Below are 20,169 nucleotides of genomic sequence, written 5' to 3'. Positions count from 1 at the left end.
CTATTACAATTTGACAGTTTCTTCATTCTGCTTTCCCTTGATTAGGTTTGTTATTCTTTTCAACCTTGTGAAATGAATGATTCGTTTATATAGATTTATTCTGTCTTATATAATTATGGAAACATTTAATGCCACAAATTTACCTCTGATCATAGATGTGGCTGTGTCCTGTCGATATATAATGTTATTATCCTTTCCTAAGTGAATTGTAATTACTGAGTAGAGTTATTCTTTGACACTAGGGTTAGTCCTTGGAGAAGCAAATTCCATTAAGGAACTGATTCGCAACTGATATGCAAGAGATTAACTGGGAGAGAGGGGGTGCCTGGGTTGCACAGACACTTATGTGTTCAACTCTTGGCTTCTGCTTAGGTCATGATCTCATAGATCATGGAATAGAGCCCCACAGTGGGCTCTGCACTCGGTGGGGAAGCTGAGTGAAGAATCTCTTTCTGTCCCCCCCCCACAACTCGTACACACTCTCTCTAAAACAAATGTTTAAAAAATCTTTAAAAAGAGAGAGAGAGAGAGAAGAGATTAATTGAGGGTGAATATTTTTGAAGGAAAATGAGGAGGTTCCTAGAAAAGATAGAGAAAGTCATCAGATTACAAATAGGTCTGACTCCTGTGGAAAAGACAGAAAAGGAAGGTCTGAGACAGACATTCTATTAGTTTCATCCAGCTCTTTGAACCAAAGTCACTCATCAAAGTAAACTATTAAGACACTGGCTGGGAGCAGCCAATGGGAAGCACAGTATCCACATATGCTTATACATTTTAAACATAGCCGTCAGGGCCCTTAGCCAGTTATATTCCTCTGAATAGATCTGAGAGGCAAATTTCCATGTAAAACACTGGAATTGAACAACAGAATTAAGAGAGGTTACCTCACTCAAATGGTTAGGTTTTTGTGTCTTTACACTTTTCCTGTTAATTTTTAGTTTTCGTGAAGGGCTTTTCCTGGCTTTGTGGAATAATTTGAGGGTTTTCTTTGTTTGTTTTTGGGGGGTGGGAGGCAGAGAGAGAAAGAGAGCTCTTGAGGCTTGATCTCGTGCCTGACTGAGATGGTGACCTGAGCTGAAATCAAGAGTCTGACGCTTAACTGACGGAGCCACCCAGACGCCCCTACTTGGAGTTCTTCATAGTCACATGTGTGCTTAGTTGTTACAAATGCTCACTGGGCACTGGGAAAGAACGAGCGTTTCTTGCTGTTTGCAAGTTAGATTGCTTGGTATATAAATCTTCTAAATAAACCATATTTTTCATGTCTTCCCATATCTCTCTTTATATTTTACTTAATTGACTTTTATGGGTCAAAGAGAAGTCATTTAAAATCATTAATGTAACATCTCAGTTTATCTTTGTAATTCAAAATATAACATAAATAAAGGTTCAAAACTCTTTTCACTGGGGATTCTAGTCATCTGCAAAAATGACCACCTTTGTCCCATTTAACACATTTTGCCTTGAATAATATTTTGTCTAACAATATTGTTCTGCCAGCTTTCTTTTCCTTTGCTTTTGCCAGGGATATATTTGCCTAATATTTTGTTAACAATTCTGCCTTGAAGTATACCTCCTCTCAATAGCCTGTTTTAAGTGTATCTCTTATAAATAGCCATTCACAGGCAACTGGATGCCCACCCAACATTTATCTGTTCAAACTCTTCTGTCATTCACCTCTTTGGGAACTTAGATTTTGTTAACGGCGCACTCTCCTCCACGCGACTGTCTGTGTCAGAGTTGAATTCTGTTTGGCCAAAGCCCATTGAATCGTTTCATCCCCCTGGACAGTGATTACTGTAGGAGCGATTACGTGCTGCAGCTCTGTTCTATTTTCCAATCCAGTCCTTTCACCTGAAGAACTTCCTCAGAGTTTCTGGCTGTGTGGATGACACTCCTCTCTTAACTTCCAGAAATGGAACTTGTTTTCCCTATCTTTATATGCCCTAAAGTCATTTCTCTTGGAATTCACTTGCTGTCATGTCAGACTGCTCCCTAGGAATTCCTGAAGCCTAGTCTTAGGCCACTCGTGCATTTCCCTCAGAGTCTAATTAATGGTGCATTTCAGCATTTATTCAATAAGAATTTGGTGAATATTTACCATTGGCCACCTAATAGGCACTAAGGCTAAAATGGTGATAGAGATATATATCGACTTATACTATAATTGGGGAAAAAGAAAAGAAATCATTAAAATTAACAAAATGATAAACAAATATCAATTCTATTTTTTTTTTCGTTTTTGTTAGATCATTAGGTAGCCTACTAAGAAGAATATTAGAGACAACAAAATGGAATGCTTCCCTATAATTCTTTCCCTGACGATAGCTCTATAACTATTGAATCGTTCCTTTAGGAAAAATCATTTTCAGATGCAAATATGCTTTAGGCTCAAGTCTGTTTCTTGGCTCTTTAAGGAATAAAATATAATTAATGTAAGTGCTAGTGATTTTGTTCACACACACACACAAACTCCCTTTTGTACTTTCATTAGGTAATGCAGCTCTTAGGAAAGATCGAGGCTTCCAGTTCTGAGCAAATCTCAAATTTAAAGATGGTCCAGGGAGATCATCGCCATGAAATGAACCTTTTGGAGTTCAAGTAAGTGAATGGGAGATTTTTAATTCTGTTAAGAACATTCCAAAAGGTTTTGCCTAAAGAAAGCGTTGGCATTAAATGAGAACCCACTATGGTGAGTGCTGTGAAGTGTGTAAACCTGGCGATTCACAGACCTGTACCCCTGGGGCTAAAAATACATTATATGTTTATACAAAATTAGAAAAAAAAATGAGAACCTATCCCAGGAATTTGAAACTAGTCAAGACCTAAAGCAACAAACTGATAGAGAGAATAGGCTACACTAAAGCAATTTATACAATATTCACAATAAAGGAGATTGGAGGGGAGGTGGGTGGGGCGGTGGATGAAACAGGTGATAGGGATCAAGGGAGGCACTGGGCGAACACCAGGTGTTGTAAGGAAGAGTGGAATCACTGTGTCTGTGTCGTATACCCGAAACTAATATTACACTGTATGTTAACTGGAATTTAAATTAAAAGCTAACAAAAGGAAATATGAATATTAATTTTGTCATTCTCTTTGTATATTACAACTGAATTGATATACAGCCTGACCTTTCCTATCGAATAATTTTATCATCAGTTATATATTAAAATGCCTCAATGTAATACACTTCACTGAATATATATCAATTCCACAAGACTATCCAATAACTTTTAAAATAACGGATTTACAAGCTTCCCTTCTAAAATTTCTTCTAAGATTCTCTACTTGCTCCTTTACATTCTCCCTCTTTTAAGACTGGTCTCTGTCCCTTCTTCACTGAGTTTTCCCCTATGCAATAGAAAAGATGGTAAAGAAGACAAGACTCCACAAACATTCCAATCACTGGCCTCCGTATTCCCAAATCCTCCTTTCTTGTTTAAGTGACCACCATTTCCTGAAGTCCTGGGGCAGGCAGAGGAAAATTCTAGTCACTTGGATGATGCCATCTTACTGCTCCTTCTCACCTTTTTCTTTTCCCTCTCTGTCCCACAGCCCCTGGGTTTAATGACTTGGTCAAATCCAGGACTCTGAATATACTCTGCTTGCTCCATTTTCACCCATCTTTACAGTACTTCGTTAAATCTAAGTGCCACAAATTATAAGACATATGGTTATTTTTTTTTCCTCTAAAATGTGATGGTAACAATTAAACCATAGCACACCATCATTTTCAAGACACCTTCCGATTTCAGAGATGTTAAATTGGGAAATAGGTGTGTCCTAGAAATTGATGAAAAACTAGTTATACCTAAAATTCAAAGAAGTAAATGTCTTGGGTAAAAAGAAAATACCAGTCCAAAAAAGCATGTCTAAGTGCTTAAATTCCAGTGCAGTGCAGATGCTCAGTTAAAATCTGTGTGGTGCTTGATCTAATCCCGTTAGCTTAGAATTGAATAAAATAAAATAAAATAAAGTGTCTAAAGGAGAAGTAGAAAAGAAAAACTGTTTCTAGGAGTACACCTTAAGAACTGATTTTACTTGGAGAGAAAAGGGATTTATAATCCGGAATGAAATACTGGCTTAAAGGAATGAAATATATTAACAAACAGCCAATCAAGGAAAAGGAAAGGTTTGAGAATCAGGGTTAATGCATTTTTGATGGTGTGGTGTGCTTTTCCGTCTTCAGTCCTGTGAAAAATTGGCTTCTATTTGAGTCATCTATATAGTTAAATATGAATCTGGACACTTTTGTAATAATATAAACTTGAATCGTTTTCTCACTTGAAATAATAAAGTCTAAAAATTTCATTAGAGTAGGTAATGCTGAATTTATAAACCAAAATTTTCCACAAATACCTGTGAGCTCTAATAACTCATTTAAATACACAACTGACTCATTTCTAGTTAAATCTTCATCAATTTTTCTAAAATTAAAATTAACAAAATAAAGCAAAGATGGGGAAAAAAAAGCTTTTCATCTCAGCTTCCTGATGTAACCAGTGTTAACACCAAGGAGTGTCCTTCCTTACTTTTCTCCTTGTTGATATATAGATAGAACAGAAAAAGGATGTTTATATATATGACACAAATCATATATGTATACATAGAGCATGGCTTTTAAAAATACATCCTAGTCACATTCCTCAATAATTTGCTTTTTACAGTAGATCTTGATTATCTCTCCAGATCAGTGAATATTATTTTAAAGCTATTTTTAATAGTTGAATAATATTTAAACTTATAGATGTCCTATAATTAATTCAATCATTTATCCTATTGATGTATAGATTCTTTCCAGTTTCCAGCTACCACAAACAAACCAAAAAATTTTTGTATAGATATGTATATATATGTCTATACCAAATTTATATATATATTCTTAAATATATATATTATATGTAATAATATATATATCCTTAAATATTCTTAAGTGTAGATGTTTTTATTTCTTCAGGCAAGATTCTTAGGTTAAAGACCTTATTTATTAATGTTTATAAATTTCTTTTTTTAATGTAGCATTCACACTTCCAACAGCAATATATTAAAAGACCTTTCTCTACATTCTTACCAATACTGGATTTTTTTAATACTTGCCAATTAAAGGATGAAGACTGCATCTCTTGTTTTCCTTTGCATTCCCTTCATCATTTGAATTTCCTTTTCTGTGAATTGCCCATTTTATCATTTGTCAGTTTGTATTGTGGTTTTCATCATTTTCTTATCATTTGTAGGATTCCGTCAAGTTAGGGATATTAACCCTTTGACTGAGATATGTATTGCAAATGTATTTTCCTCAAAGGGAAAGTAAGGTGGGTAGGACTTTGTTTTTTTCTCTTTTCCATTCAGAGAATATCTCAAATTAAAGCGAAGGAGGTAGAATATTTGCTTTTTTTTGTTTAAAGACTATTTATTTATTTATTTGACAGAGAGAGATCACAAGTAGGCATAGAGGCAGGCAGAGAGAGAGGGGGAAGCAGGCTCCCTGCTGAGCAGAGAGCCAGATGCGGGGCTCGATCCCAGGACCCTGAGATCATGACCTGAGCTGAAGGCAGCGGCCTAACCCACTGAGTCACACAGGCACCCTGCTTTTTTTTTTTTTTTTTTTTAAGAAACAACTATCTCTAAATAAAGGAATTAAAAGCATTTGAATGACACTCAAAAGTATGTTTAATTGAACAACTTTACCAGTTAAAAACTTAAACGATTTCAAGTTTAACGGTCAATTAAACATATATCTTATATAGAACATTAAAGCCCCAATACTGTCTGTGGTTTTTTAGTGATTTCCTGGCCCTTCGGCACTGATCACTAGAACTGACAAAGGAGACGTACTGGCTCTTTCATCTGAACCCCTGCACTGAGCCTCCTTTTTCCAGAAGGCTCTTAGTCAGATGGTCAGTTAAGTCATGTCCTCAGTCAACAACTTAGTGCTTATAGAGTGAGAGTCTGAGTCATCATAAAACACAGCTGTTTTTTAGCAAGGGTTTGGCAGGGAAAGTACATTCCATTCACTCCCTCGATAGTTCTTGCTGCTGACAATGTTTCATTGACAGTGATTTATAAGAAAATAAAAATTATTCGATCAACGAGGCAAATGCATGGACTCAAATCTCCCCACACAGCTTTGAAAAATGCTACCATGGTATTAAATTACAAACTATTCGAAAGTCAAGGTTATGTCTCCTCCATCTCTGTATTCTCAGCACACAGCACATTCAGGCACAAATGGAAGCCCGTGAATGAATGAATGACTATTTTGAGGACTGGTAACATGTAAGTTGTGTTTTGGAATACGCAGGGACAAAAATCATAGCCACATAGAGTTGGGGGGGAAGTCCATAAATAAGTGAAAAGCTTAACACAGGTAAAGTAAAAGTTAAGACAATGTTCAATGAGGTGTATCAGTAGGCAGAAATAATAAATACACTAATTGTTATTTATAAATCTCTACCAATCACTAAGGGATCAACACAGTTAAGTACATCCAGCTCTTATTCCCATTTTAGTGATAGAGAAACACAATCATGGAAATTAAAAAATTTACCCCAAGTCACATACTTAGAAAGTGTCTGACTCCAAATCTCAAGTTATTTTGCTGATCTGTGACTCCTCCATCTCCCAATTCCAACCAGTAGTAAACTAATTGCTACAGAAATTTTGGGAACGGAAAGATCACATCTGCTTGAAACTATGAAGATATGAGGCTAGGAAAGTATTGGGATTTAAGCTCTAGTACAACATGGAATGATAAACAGAAGTCTTCCTATCAGCATGGAGTTCGAGTTGCTCTTTATTAGTGTCCCTAATTAGGAACCACAGGACCTAAAGAACAAATTAGTTTAAGTATATACGTAAACATTTAGTAAGGAAAAAAAAATGTTTCTTGGAATTCCTTTCTTTTTTCTAAATGTGAAATTTAAAATCTTAGATTCAGTCTCTGAAGACTGAGTTTGTTAAAGCCATTATCTGAATTCTTGAGAGTCTGTTCATCGTAAGAGCGTCCAAGAATTTAAATTTTTCATGTCTTCCAGAAAAGTTCAATCACTTATTGAATGCAAGACAATGAATTTGAGACATAAGTGAAGTGGTTTAAAAAAAAAAAAAAAAAGGGCCCAGAATAGGGCTATGTCCTCATTCATGTATGTCTACCAGAACCACAGTGATCACTAGGATGATTGTTGCAAGCCCTACACTCTCCCTCACCATTCAAATCCAGCATAGCTATCTGCTATGTCTATAGATCCCTATTACATTTCATTTTACCCTTAGTAACTTTCTCCCTTGTTATTGTCCTTAGTATGTATATTAACTTGATTCCACCAATATAAAAATTTTGTAAAACCTGTATCTCACATTATCCTAGCAAGGTCTCTGGCTATAATTTTTGTGTTTTTTGAAAAAGGAAAAAAAAAAGCTATCTCTCCATCCATACATCTCCCTACTTTTCTCCCTCCCTATCTTCCTATCTATGTCTACCTGGATCTGATAGAAATACAACCATAACTATTGGAATAGAGGATCTAGGAACTAAAATGTGAATGTCATCCAAGATAAATTTGTCCCATTGAGGTTTTAACTGTAAATTCTGTAATTCATAGAAAAGTAATTCTTTCCTGGAAGATCACATCCATTGTGTTAGGGGAAAGAATAAGGAAAGAAAGAGATTTATATAAACCTTTATTTTACCTAATCCTTTTTCTCCTTCAAAGAGAATGATTTTTAAAAAATGCTTTCACATTTTCATAAACTACCCAGAGTCTGACTTTTGATGCTTACCAGAAAAGTGAGTCTCCAACTACAGGCAAAACCTTGGAGTAAAATGAACATAAGTAGTAACTCATTCTTTATGACTTTATTTTAATTTCAGAATTCTAATTACTGATATGCACTTCTAAAGATATTACTTGGGCACGTTTAATGGTTCCCTGGTGTTCAGAGGGATGTTAATACTTTATCAGTAATGAGAGTAAAAGCTCACATTCATATACACAGTACAGCTGAACAGTGAAGTCTGGATTCCCAACTGCAAAGCTACCCCTTGATTTTCTGGGGATTTACTGTCCTTCTAACCATCACCCTTAATTACTATTTCCACCAGAGATAGGAAAGGGAAGATGAAAACTGAAGATCAGATCTTGAAATATCTTGGCAAGTGTACAAATTATTATTTGTGAACAGCCCTAGTAAAAGGTATCAAATGAGAAGGAATGAATCATTTATCCATTTATTCAACTATTCATTGAGCACCTACATTCCAACCATTGTTCATGGCCGTGAACAAAGCAAAATGCTTTCGTGGAGCTTAGGTTCTAGTGAAGCAGACAGCACACAAATTACATATATATATAATATACATACATACATACATACATACATATCACAAATGGTGATAAGCATTTTGGAGAAAACAAGTATGCTAAAGGAATAGGGAGAGTCAGATGGGGAAAATGAAAGCTTTTGTTTTTTTTTTAAGTGCGGTTTAAAAAAAGTCCTATGCTCGATGTGATGGAACTAGAGGGTATTATGCTTAGTGAAATAAGTCAATCAGAGAAAGACAACTATCATATGATCTCCCTGATATGAGGAAGTGAAGATGCAACGTGGGGGGTTTGGGGAGTAGGAAAAAAATAAATGAAACAAGATGGCATCAGGAGGGAGACAAACCATAAGAGACTCTTAATGTCACAAAACAAACTGAGAGTTGCTGGGGGGAGGGAGGTTGGGAGAAGGGGGTGGGATTATGGACATTGGGGAGGGTATGTGCTATGGTGAGTGCTGTGAAGTGTGTAAACCTGGCGATTCACAGACCTGTACGCCTGGGGCTAATAATACATTATATGTTTATAAAGAAATTTTAAAAATTTTTTTAAAGTCCTATGCTAAGATGGTAAGTGGTGCTTGAATAGAAATCTGAATGAAATGAGGGCAAGAGCCACTGTACGTTCTAAGACTGTTCCAGACATAGGAAACAGTTGGCTAAAATGAGGTTGTCCATGTATCAGTTGGGAACCGTATTTGTCTGAGCTGCTTCAGCTGTTGGCCAGCAGCATAGGTGTTTGGAAATCATGATCGGATTAAGAACAGGAAGCTTGGCCAAAGCTATCTTCCTCATTGTTGAAGTACCCCCCCTGAATCAAGGTATGCTTTCTATGTGAAAAATCTCTCTCTCCCTATCAAAAAATGTGATAATTCACGGAGATGAAGATCAGAATTCGGCTATCATACTACAACTAATATAGCTATTGGAAAATTAACTTTTCCCATACCTTGACTTCATCATCTAAATCCTGGTTTCCCAACGTGGGCACTACTGGCATTCGGGCTGGATAATTCTTTATTGTGAGGCTGTCCCGTGCTCTGTAGAATGCTTAGCAGTATTTCTGGCCTCTACCCTCTGCATATCAGTAACACCTCCAAGTTGTGACAACCATAAACGTCTCTGTACTTTGTTAGAAGCCCACTGGTCTAAATAAAAATGTGACCAGTCTTTTCCAAATACCAGTTCGAACTGTTTTTCAGGGACGTTGAAGAGGCAGAGACATGCAATGTATGTCCTGCATGTCTTAAGCAGTTTCCGATGAGAGACACCACAAACAAACGAAATTATCTGCATGTAATTGGCCCTAAAAACATCCCAGCAATGATTATTTCAAGCCACCCACTTGTCGGGCGGTCTGAATATTTTCAGTAACCAACACCGGGCACTGCGCCTTTCTAACATACTGCCTATTCCAAAAGGCGATTCTCAGACCCGTAGCTCTCAGCCGTGTCGGCTGTGGATTCATCTTGCCACTCAAACCCTCAGCCACTCTACAGTGACTTTTCGAATTGATGATGGATGATTTCAAGCCTTTACTCTCTGTAATAACAGCCACTCCCATTTTTTAAAATCCTTCATTCTCCATTTCATGTTCCCGCGGTATATCATCTCACTGGCAACAGTCGCTTCCAGCCCCTTAGCCTATTAGGACTGTTTCTGTTCCACATGAGTAACTCAGTACCTCTTTTGGCTCTTCCTGCACCCCCACCCCCCCACCCCCCCTCACCCCCCCCCCTCCTCAAAGAATCCACAGAGGATTGACAGAAAAGACAAGCCAGGACCATCTCCCATGGACCTTCTGCTCTCCCCAAGTCCTCTTGAGCTCCCTTCCCCACTCCCCATCTGTGACTCTTCTGCAGGATTGGGGGTGGGGTGGGGGGTGGGGGGGAAAGCTCTTCCCCCAGCCGGTCAGTGACACTTGTAGAACAGGGATTCCCCAAACTACTACCCTTAGCCAAATCTGCCCACTACTAAGGATGATTTGCACACTTTCTGCTAATTTTAACAAAATATGTATTTGAAGACATGTGATGATAGGCTATCTAGATTTCAGCGTCTATCAAGTTTGATCAGACCACAAACATGTTCATTCTTTGTTTCTAAGTAAGCCATGCTTATTTGTTTCGTATGTGGCTGCTTTCTCTCACTGCAATGGCAGCACTGAGCCCTTCAAGAACTGAGTGGTTGCCACGGAGACCAAGGGGCCCACAAAGCCCAAAATATTCACTACCCGAGCCTTTATAGAAAGTTTGCTGATCCCTACCGCAGAGTGCTGTCCCCATCCCAAGTGACTTAATGTTGTTTCTTCCACACAGACAATGCACCCCGGGCCCTAAGAGGAAATCTGCATGGATGAAGCGTGTGTTCCGTGTGTCTGTGTGCCTGTCACTGTGCGTATGTGTAGTTCAAGGTATGAGGAAGGGTGTTGTCTGCAGCTGGGTTGAACCCAAGCTCGGGGCAGGGACCTGGATTGTGTTCCCTCTCCCCCCACCTCCCACATCAAACTGTAAGCACCCACTAGACGGCTTGAGCCTTAACATCTGAAAAAAGAAAAAAATACCTGCGTTTTTCAATATTAAATTTTGGTTTTATGCTTAAATGTACCTATTAAAATAGAAATATTTTCCCCCTTAGATTTAATTCACTTTCAAATAATCTATATGAGGAAGTGGAGAACCATCAAAAATGGACAGAAAGCCGGTTCATCACCTATGAAAAAGACCACCTTGGGCATATAAATCAATGTCTGAAGCTCCTACAGGAGAAACTGGTAAGGGGTTCTGTTATTCCTGAAGTAAACAGCTGCAGAGTCACGGTCTGGACGTTAGCAGTGAGCCAAAGTCTGGAAAGTTTCATTGTGACATTCACAGTCACAACCACTGTGTCAGTAACTTACCTTTCCTGCACCGGGATAAGAATCGAGTGCCCTGCCTCTTGGTCCTGTGTGCTACTCTCCAGCTCCATGAATGCATACTTCTGAGTCTGCTATACCTATGACAGAAAAACCTAAGGAGAGGTGCTGGGGTTTTTTGTTTTTTGTTTTATGTTCTTTTTTTAATACAGATTCCTGGTCCCAACCCAGAGCAGCATCAGACCCCCAGGGTCCTCCTCTGGGGATCTGTGCTTCCAGGCAAGCTCCTTGGCTGATGCTTGGGCACAATAAAGCCTAAAAATTTCTGTCATAGACAAGTCAGTTTACCTCTCCAAAGATCCATTAGTAGACCAAAGGTTTTCAAAACTCCTTTTCCAGATCCAATCTTGTCGAGAATCCCCAGCTCTGAGGCAAGACTACGAAGATGGAGAGGAAATCTGTTCATTGCAGGTTCCTTTCCACTCCAGCCCACTCATCCAGCCAGCTGCTAACCCCCACAGAAATGCAGCACAGGGCCAGCTGTGTCACCAGGGACTGCCAGCCTTGCTGATGATTTAGATGTTTCTGGAACTTCGGTAGAGGGCCTTTGGGTGGCTGACAGAGGCAGGAGTCCAAGAGATGTAGATAACCATAACAGCTTTATCACTGATAAGGCTACTGAAGTCTGTGTGGTGTGATGTGCAGCCAAGAGGGTCTGCTAGTTCTCCTGGAGTTAGACAGACTCATCCACCAGTTCTAGGCAGCACTAGGTGACCACAGGGTCACCTGCAGGCAGAAGCTTCCCACCACACGTAAGAGACAGGCTGAAGACTGCCTCCCTGAAGCAGGCAGGGCCAAAGACCGGAGAACCAAAGGGGCTCCAAGTCAGTCTTTCCCCGAAGCTGCTTGCAAATTCCCTGTGCAGGCTGAGAAGGAGCAGAGCAGCTAACGAAACTTGGGCTGCCCAGGAGTCCTCATCTCGCTGCAATTAGAATCACTTGGAGAGTTTTTACACTAGATATGTTCATGAGCTCCACCGTGGACCAATTAAATCAGAGTTTGGGGGAGGAGTAGGTGTGTTGGTCCAGGTGATATGAATGGACAGCAGGGGTTAAGAATCACTATTCTAGCTGAACTCTGTCCACGTGAAGATACTAAGCTTGAAAGAATATGGACACCTAATAGGAGCGTGTCCAAGGACCTTAGGTCAAGCAGCATCTGCAATGCCTTCCTTGGCCACACTTCTTTAAACACTAGAAGTGTTCCAAGTGCCCTAAAAGAAGGGTCCAAGTGCTCAGAGCATTTCAGCAAGACCACACAGCCCTTTCTTTTCTTTCTCTCAACACACGCAGAATTCTAAAGGAACTACAAACAAGGCCAAGCAAAGGCATGAACTCACAACTGTGAACACAGTTCTAGATAAGAGGGAACTTGGTGAGATTTTTCTTGTTTAATGTGTTAAAAACCTAAGTGGAAATACAAAACCATGTAAGTTTTCTTTTCTGCAGTGTTTCATCACATATCTTTTATAGGAAAAGTCTGAAAATAAAATGGAAGAAAAATTACTGAAGCTTTCAAGCAAATTAGAGAACCTCATTAACACAGAGAAACAGGAAGGAGGACTAAGCAAAGTAAAGCATATAGAAAACAAACTGTCCAAAAAGATGAACCAACTGGAAAAGCACATCTGGGGTGAATTAGAGAAAATGCAGAGTGAATATCAATCAGGTGAGCAGACACCTTTGGTTCAAACCACTAGTGCTCGCTTATCCAATCTCTCAGAGCTGTCTACTTTGAGCTCATGGTCATGGATCAGTCTTGTCATTATGGATATCCTTTTATATTTAATTGGACTTTCCTAAATATCCCACAGAATGTCAGCATACGTTGGAAGGTAGGTAAACAAGCTCACTTCCTTCATTCAGACTTGGCAGAGTCACGAGCTTGCCAAGACTGTGAGTTTTTTTTTTTTTTTTTTTAATGAAGATCATAGAATCATAGAATTGTTAGACTTGCAAAGTCCTTGAGATCAAGGTCCTATTTGTGGTAGATCATGAAATTAGGACCTGAAATCAAATGTCCCTCATTGAACTGCAGGTAATGAGCCTTGACAGATGTCAGACTGGAGACCTGACCTTTAGAAGCGACAGAGAGAGATGAATTAACAGAGTCCAGTATAATGACTGCTTTTCTTCTTAAGGAGGCTAATGGCAGCAGTGTCAAGCTGAGCTAACATCAAAGAGGATTAATTTGAAAGGCTCATCTAATTTGTCAAAGGGAAGGACGCGGGATAGGTGCTGTGGAGCCACCATCTGCCTTGAGTCACAGTCCTGAGGGAATTACCAGGAACCAGAGGTTCCTTTATTAAAGAAAGACCTATCTCATTTTCTGTCTTCTAGTTAGCCAATCCAAAAATTCATGCAAATGCTCCCAAATTTTGGTACAGAGATGCCTTGAAGGTGTCTTGGGAAGATATTATGGTCTCATTCTGCCAGCTGTTCCTAGCATATAAGTAAAATTTACTACCTGGAAATCTGACCCACAGTGTCCTTAGCCCCCATCTCCCACCACCAAATCAAGAGAATGAATTATCTGGCCAGGAATCATATCTCAAACTTAAGTGACCCTTCTTTTAGGGCACTGTTTTCTACCATAGCACCAGAGATTTAAGTATATTCATTCCATTAGTACACCCCCAGAATGAGCTAAAAAGGAATTTGCAATATATCTGTTTCTTCATTTTACTAACTTGGAGTTCTAGCCAAGGGGAATTCCAAATGAATGGTGTGCTCCTTTATGCCTTTAATAAAAATGTGTTGAGAAATGACTGTGTGAAAGGCCCAATGAGTAAGAAATGGGCTGTACCCTAAGAAGCCCGAGGTCAGTTAGGTCTGGGGGTTTATGGTAGGTAGCTTGAGTCATGAGTGACTAGACTTGCATAAGAGAGGGACAAAGGCTCAAGAGTGGAGGTCCAGGAGGAACAGCTGGTGGCCACTACTTAGGTCCATCAACAGGATACTTTCTGAGAAGTTTAAAAATCTCACCTGTGTTCTTTATCTTCAATTTGGTAACAAGAATTAAAAAAAAAAAAAAGAGCATCAACATTTCTTATCAAAATACACAGAGAGAATAAAACATTTTAAATTTCTTTCTTGAAATATAGAACTATTTTGTTATGCAATATATTTGGACAAGGAGAAGAACCGAACTGAATTTTCACAATGAAGCCAGACATGAGCTGAAACACTACCAATAATGCATCTTCATGACATATAAGAAATGGATCATTGTACATTTTTAAACTGGTCTTTATGGAAATTAATGTGGTTTTAATTAAATGATCAGTTATGGCAGAACTGCTGATCAGCAACTTCTGTTTTTTTTAAAAGAAGTTCCAATGCACTGTTTAAGTATACCTATTCTCATATCCTCTTCCAGGATTTCAATCAATTCATGACTCTCTCAGCTCCCTCCAACAAATACAGAAAACAAAGATGGATTTAGAGAAATATAAAGTACAGAAAGACCTAAAGAAATTACAGCGCAAGATAGTGGAACTCCAGGAGGTATAAAACTTTTCAGTCATCTTTTTCACCAGCTAATATAGTTGCTTGCTGATAAAGTTGGAAAGAAGTTAGTATCTCTGGGGTGTTTACTACTTCTTATATCTCTGTATTTCTTACCACCTTTTTAAGGAGATTAATGTGCCAGAAAAATCCAATAAAACAAAGAAATTTATGATGTCTTCATTAATGTGTTCATGAAAAAGTTAAGGAATTTTTTTTAAATGCCTTCTTGTATTTTTATTTGCCTACAAATAAGAAGGACAAAAATTTGCTACAAATAAAAAAGAGCAGTCTATAAAATGTCCAACGATGAGTGACGGGGCCTGCTGTAAACTACAAGGGCAGGAACTGTGGCAAACTGAAGACCACTTATCCTGTCTATAAAAGACTAGCCACCACACAATTCTACTTCATTATCAAGAAGTACATCATCCATTAGTGCCCAAAGTTTAGTTTTCAAGAGAAACTAGAAATCAGGTTTTCTAGGAAACCATTTATAAGCATTAGCAGCTAGTTCAAAACATTGACTAGCTCTGCAGGGCAGATACAACCAACAGGCTGCCACACTGCAATCCAGAGATTTCTGTCTTCTAACGATCCCAGTGTTTAGAGCAAGTCTAGCCTCTGCATACAAAATTATTGATTCATTTGTGTTCACTATGTATCAGAACTATGAGCAAGTCAGAGCTAACCATGCCAAATAAGAGAATAAACCAGATTCTATGAGAAACATCCAATATAATTTGATCTAGGAGCCAAATACAAATTAATTTTCTTTTATTTTTTTTATTTTTTTATTTTTTTTATTTTTTAAATTAATTAATTTATTTTTAGCATAACAGTATTCATTATTTTTTCACCACACCCAGTGCTCCATGTAATCAGTGCCTTCTATAATACCCACCACCTGGTACCCCAACATCTCACCCTCCCCCGCCACTTCAACCCAGAGTCCATAGTCTCTCATGGTTCACCTCCCCTTCCACTTTCCCCCAACTCCCTTCTCTCTCTAACTCCCCATGTCCTCCATGATATTTGTTATGCTCCACAAATAAGTGAAACCATATGATAATTGACTCTCTCTGCTTGACTTATTTCACTCAGCATAATCTCTTCCAGTCCCATCCATGTTGCTACAAAAGTTGTGTATTCATCCTTTCTGACAGAGGCATAAGACTCCATAGTGTATATGGACCACATTTTCCTTACAAATTAATTTTCTATAAAATTATACTATTTCTAACTTTTCTATATAAATGTTAGATGTAGAGCCTGGTATTGGGTAGTAAAATCATTAAAAATAAAAATAAGCTATTCAAGTCATACGCTACCTGCTAGAAGACTAATTTCTAATCACAGAGTTTTTTGTAATCTGGCAAGAGAACCCTTGCTTCAGACTTAGTCTGTTTCCTTGGTTTAGGAAGAAGTGACAACTTCTCCCCTAGTAAAACACAAACTCACCTTCCAAATAAATTTTGACCACTGTCCACCTAATTTTTTAGTTATACAAAACCTCTGCATTTATTTTTATTAATTTACATACAGCATCCTTGACTATATTGCAAAGGATATTTTTAAAAGATTTTATCCATTTATTTGAGAGAGAGAGAGTGAGAGAGCATGAGGAGGGTGGTCAGAGGGAGAAGCAGACTCCCGGATGAGCAGAGAGCCCTATGCAGGACTTGATTCTGGGACTCAGGGATTATGACCTGAGCCAAAGGCAGTCACTTAACCAACTGAGCCACCCAGGCATCCGCAAAGAATTTTCATAGCAGAATTTAAGAGTTTCAAATGCAATAGCAAGTATTCTTTGCAATCAAGTGTCATGCTAAGACAAAGGGCTAATATCTCAAGTAATCCTAAACCCTTATAAGTGGGTAAGAAAATAATAATAACGAACAGGCAAGTCATAGAAGACAGTAAGAAATGAAGATATAAAAAGACATTCAACATATTAAATACAAATTAAAGGAACCCTTGGGTACTATTTGCAGATCACCAAAAATTAAAGTGATTGACAAGGCTGTTGAGAAGTGTGCACTCCTATCTCACCAGTGAGTCTATGAATTGGTACGAGTAAGAGAGCAATTTGGAAACATCTAATAAAATTTTTAAATTTATTTATTCTTTGATCCTGGAATTTTACTATTTGAAATTTATATTACAAAAAAAATTCAAAAGTTATATTACAGAGAATAAAAATATCTTCCAAAATGTGCAAAGATAAATGGCCAAGGGTACTCATTACAGCACCATTTGTTATAGTAAACACCAAACAAAACACTTGAAAACAACCTAAATATTGGGAAAGGACTAAATTAATGATATCACTAGTAATGATATCACTAAATTAATGATATCTCCAACCCTTAAAAAGAACACATAAGGGGTGCCTGTGTGGCTCAGTGGGTTAAAGCCTCTGCCTTCAGCTCAGGTCATGATCCCAGGATCCTGGGATCGATCCCCACATTGGGCTCTCTGCTCAGCAGGAAGCCTGCTTTCTCCTCTCTCTCTGCCTGCCTCTCTGCCTACTTCTGATCTCTGTCTGTCAAATAAATAAATAAAAAAAATTTTAAAAAAAGAACACATAAAGATATGCAAGATACACTAGTAGGTGAAAAAAGCAAGTTGCAAAGCAATATGGATACGATCCCAATTGTGTAAAAAAATATTTTGAAATATGTTAAATAGAATATGCATACCATATAGTACGCAAAAAGGTAGGAATTTACAACAAACATACCAGTGACTGGCTTATGAAGAATTTTGTTTTCTACAAAAGAATTTATTGTTCTTATATTTTTGTTTCCAGTAAAAATGTATTTTAAAAAATCACCACCACAGCAAATATACTACTAGGCTGAAACAGTAACTCTTTGTAATGAAGCAAATAAGTGATTATAAGAAGGTGGAATTAGAAATTCATACAGAGCTTGAGAAAGGCTTGTACCGCTATGTCCATCAACAGATGAATGGATAAAGAAGAGGTGGTATATATACACAATGGAATACTATGCAGCCATCAAAAGAAATGAAATCTTGCCATTTGCGACAACGTGGATGGAACTAGAGCGTATCATGCTTAGCGAAATAAGTCAAGCGGAGAAAGACAACTATCAAATGATCTCCCTGATATGAGGAAGTAGTGACGCAACATGCGGGCTTAAGTGGGTCGGAGAAGAATAAATGAAACAAGATGGGATTGGGAGGGAGACAAACCATAAGTGACTCTTAATCTCACAAAACAAACTGAGGGTTGCTGGGGGGAGGGGGGTTGGGAGAAGGGGGGTGGGGTTATGGACATTGGGGAGGGTATGTGCTTCGGTGAGTGCGGTGAAGTGTGTAAACCTGGCGATTCATAGACCTGTACCCCTGGGGATAAAAATATATGTTTGTAAAAAATTAAAAATTAAAAATTAAAAAAAAAAGAAAAAAAAAGAAATTCAGATCAAGAGCCATGTCACCTCATTAATATCCATTTTTTACTTTATATTTGTTTTTTCCTTGTAAGCAAAAATGCTCTAAATTGTAGTGTGAATAATAGTGTAGGATCAAGGCAAAGGCTGTGCAGAATGGGATCTCTCTCATGGGTAGTGACAGGGTAGAACCATGTAGAAGTGAATGTACTACCAGAGGATAGGAGGGGAATCCAAGCGTCTTCTGTCCGTGTTCTTGCTTGGAATCCCAAGCTGGGGTGTTTGCAGGTTTGCATAGACTCTGGATGACCTGAGGGCTATGCCTAGAGAGAAGGTGGATCCAGGTTTTGTTAGGGCCTAAAGCTTATACAATTTTGACTTACTGATAATGTTCTATCCCAGTGAGTTGGCACCAAAGTCTGCAGGAATATTCCTGAAAGCCAAGGCTACCTCAGGACAGCCACAACTTACCTCCATACAGAAGTGACCATGAACAACACAAGCATAACCCTCTAACCCAAATGTATCCCCAAGTCAATTTCTCTTTTGCTGAATCCAAAGATGGCCATAGCCACTCCAGGGGTACCTGACATAAACGGAAAGAGGAGTGGAGACAACAATCTTAATCAATGGTCTTAACTGTCATTAAAATGCCTTATTTCTGCAAATTTTCCATCAACCTTGTAAACACACAGCTAGCGCTCCGTAAGCAAGGGGTCGTGGAGCTTAACAGTTGTCATTTCACCACAAATTCACCTCTGCTCTGGATGGGCCTTCCTTTGCACAGATTTTAACGTGGATCCAAAAAGATGGTAAGGACAATCTTCCTAGAGAAGCTCAACATGCATAGCACTTTATTCTGTATCAAACACCAATACTTAATCCCTTGGGAAATGTCAGACTTGTGTCCCACTAATACAGGAAGATGTCTGAATGTCACAGAATCTGCAGTGCAGGTCCACCCAGTGGACTTGAGGCATACATTAGATCACCTCCGAGAGTTCTCAGTTTAGGCGCCAACACCATCGGAACAGGTTCAGAGAGTCCACGGATCCTCTGCCTCCCAGTGTTTCCTGCCATTTCCTTCCTCTTGTCAAAACCTGCGCCGAGGGGTAAAAATCATATGAAATTATTTATACTAAGGACCAAATGGTAATGTTCAAAGGGTTTTGCTTCCTTGCTGAAGATGAAGGACAAATTCCTCACTTAATGCCACAAAAACAAGCACCTTCTCAGTCCCATCGTGAGGTGATATGATCACCACTGGAGAGTCAGGACAGCAATAAGGCCCAAGGTCAAAGAAAAAGCACCCCCGGCATTCCCTGGACAGTAGCAGTTTTCCCTTCTTCTACAGACAACTCACAAAGGTCTGGTACTTCTGCTGGCATCACCCATGACAGCAGCAAGTAGCACCCCAAAACACTAGGGGGATACTTGATCTATAATGCATGCAAACACATAAATATCTGTGTTTTTACCTTTGCGGGGGGGGGGGGTCCTCCAAACTTCTGTGAGATATTACTTTTTACATCTTTGCAGCCTCCATTCAGGGGCTAGGCATTGGGAATACCATGTTGAGCAAACTAAACATGGACCCTACTCTTGGGGAACTTACTAGTGGAAAAGACCAATAATCAAACTTTGAAAAACATTGGCAAGTAAAAAGTGTGATGGCACACCTGAGAAAGGTACTTAGGAAAAATTGGGAAATAAGGCAAAGGGGTCTTCCAGAAGAAGGGATATCTAAATTGAGACCTCTATAGTATAAGCAGACATTAGCCAAGGGAAAGGGGCTATGTTTGGTAGAGGCTGGCGCTCAGGGAGATAGAGCAGCCCGGGCAAAGGCCCAGAGGCCAAGAGAATGGAACACATGCCGAGAACTGCAAGGTATGGTCAGAACCTAAAAGGTATGCATGGGAGGTGGGAGAGAAGGTTTGAGGAGGTATATAATGAAAAGGCTGGAAATGTTAGGGAGTACAAGATGTCTGATCACAAAGGGCTTTGTAA

At 38.8% G+C, this 20,169-nt stretch overlaps 1 protein-coding gene across 4 annotated transcripts in view; it reads left to right on the top strand.

Moving 5' to 3' along the window:
• Positions 1-18,007, top strand: part of FAM81B (family with sequence similarity 81 member B) — a 56,176-nt gene extending 38,169 nt beyond the window's left edge. For 2 of the 4 annotated variants that reach the window (XM_045074443.1, XM_013044513.2), the window contains exons 7-11: positions 2,498-2,604; positions 10,964-11,099; positions 12,713-12,908; positions 14,619-14,746; positions 17,715-17,768. In XM_045074443.1, coding sequence (XP_044930378.1) covers positions 2,498-2,604; positions 10,964-11,099; positions 12,713-12,908; positions 14,619-14,746; positions 17,715-17,726 — 579 coding nt within the window. In that variant the 3' untranslated portion in view covers positions 17,727-17,768. Of the gene's footprint in view, positions 1-2,497; positions 2,605-10,963; positions 11,100-12,712; positions 12,909-14,618; positions 14,930-17,558 lie in introns of those variants that run through there. The other 2 variants (XM_004769909.3, XM_004769908.3) reach the window with 2 other exon arrangements.
• Positions 18,008-20,169: the final 2,162 nt, after the last annotated feature.

This window comes from Mustela putorius, unplaced genomic scaffold, assembly GCF_011764305.1.
Source record: "Mustela putorius furo isolate JIRA1106 unplaced genomic scaffold, ASM1176430v1.1 tig00537350_pilon_pilon_pilon, whole genome shotgun sequence".
Classification (NCBI taxonomy): Eukaryota; Metazoa; Chordata; class Mammalia; order Carnivora; family Mustelidae; genus Mustela; species Mustela putorius.
This window is presented reverse-complemented; position numbering and strand designations above follow the sequence as displayed.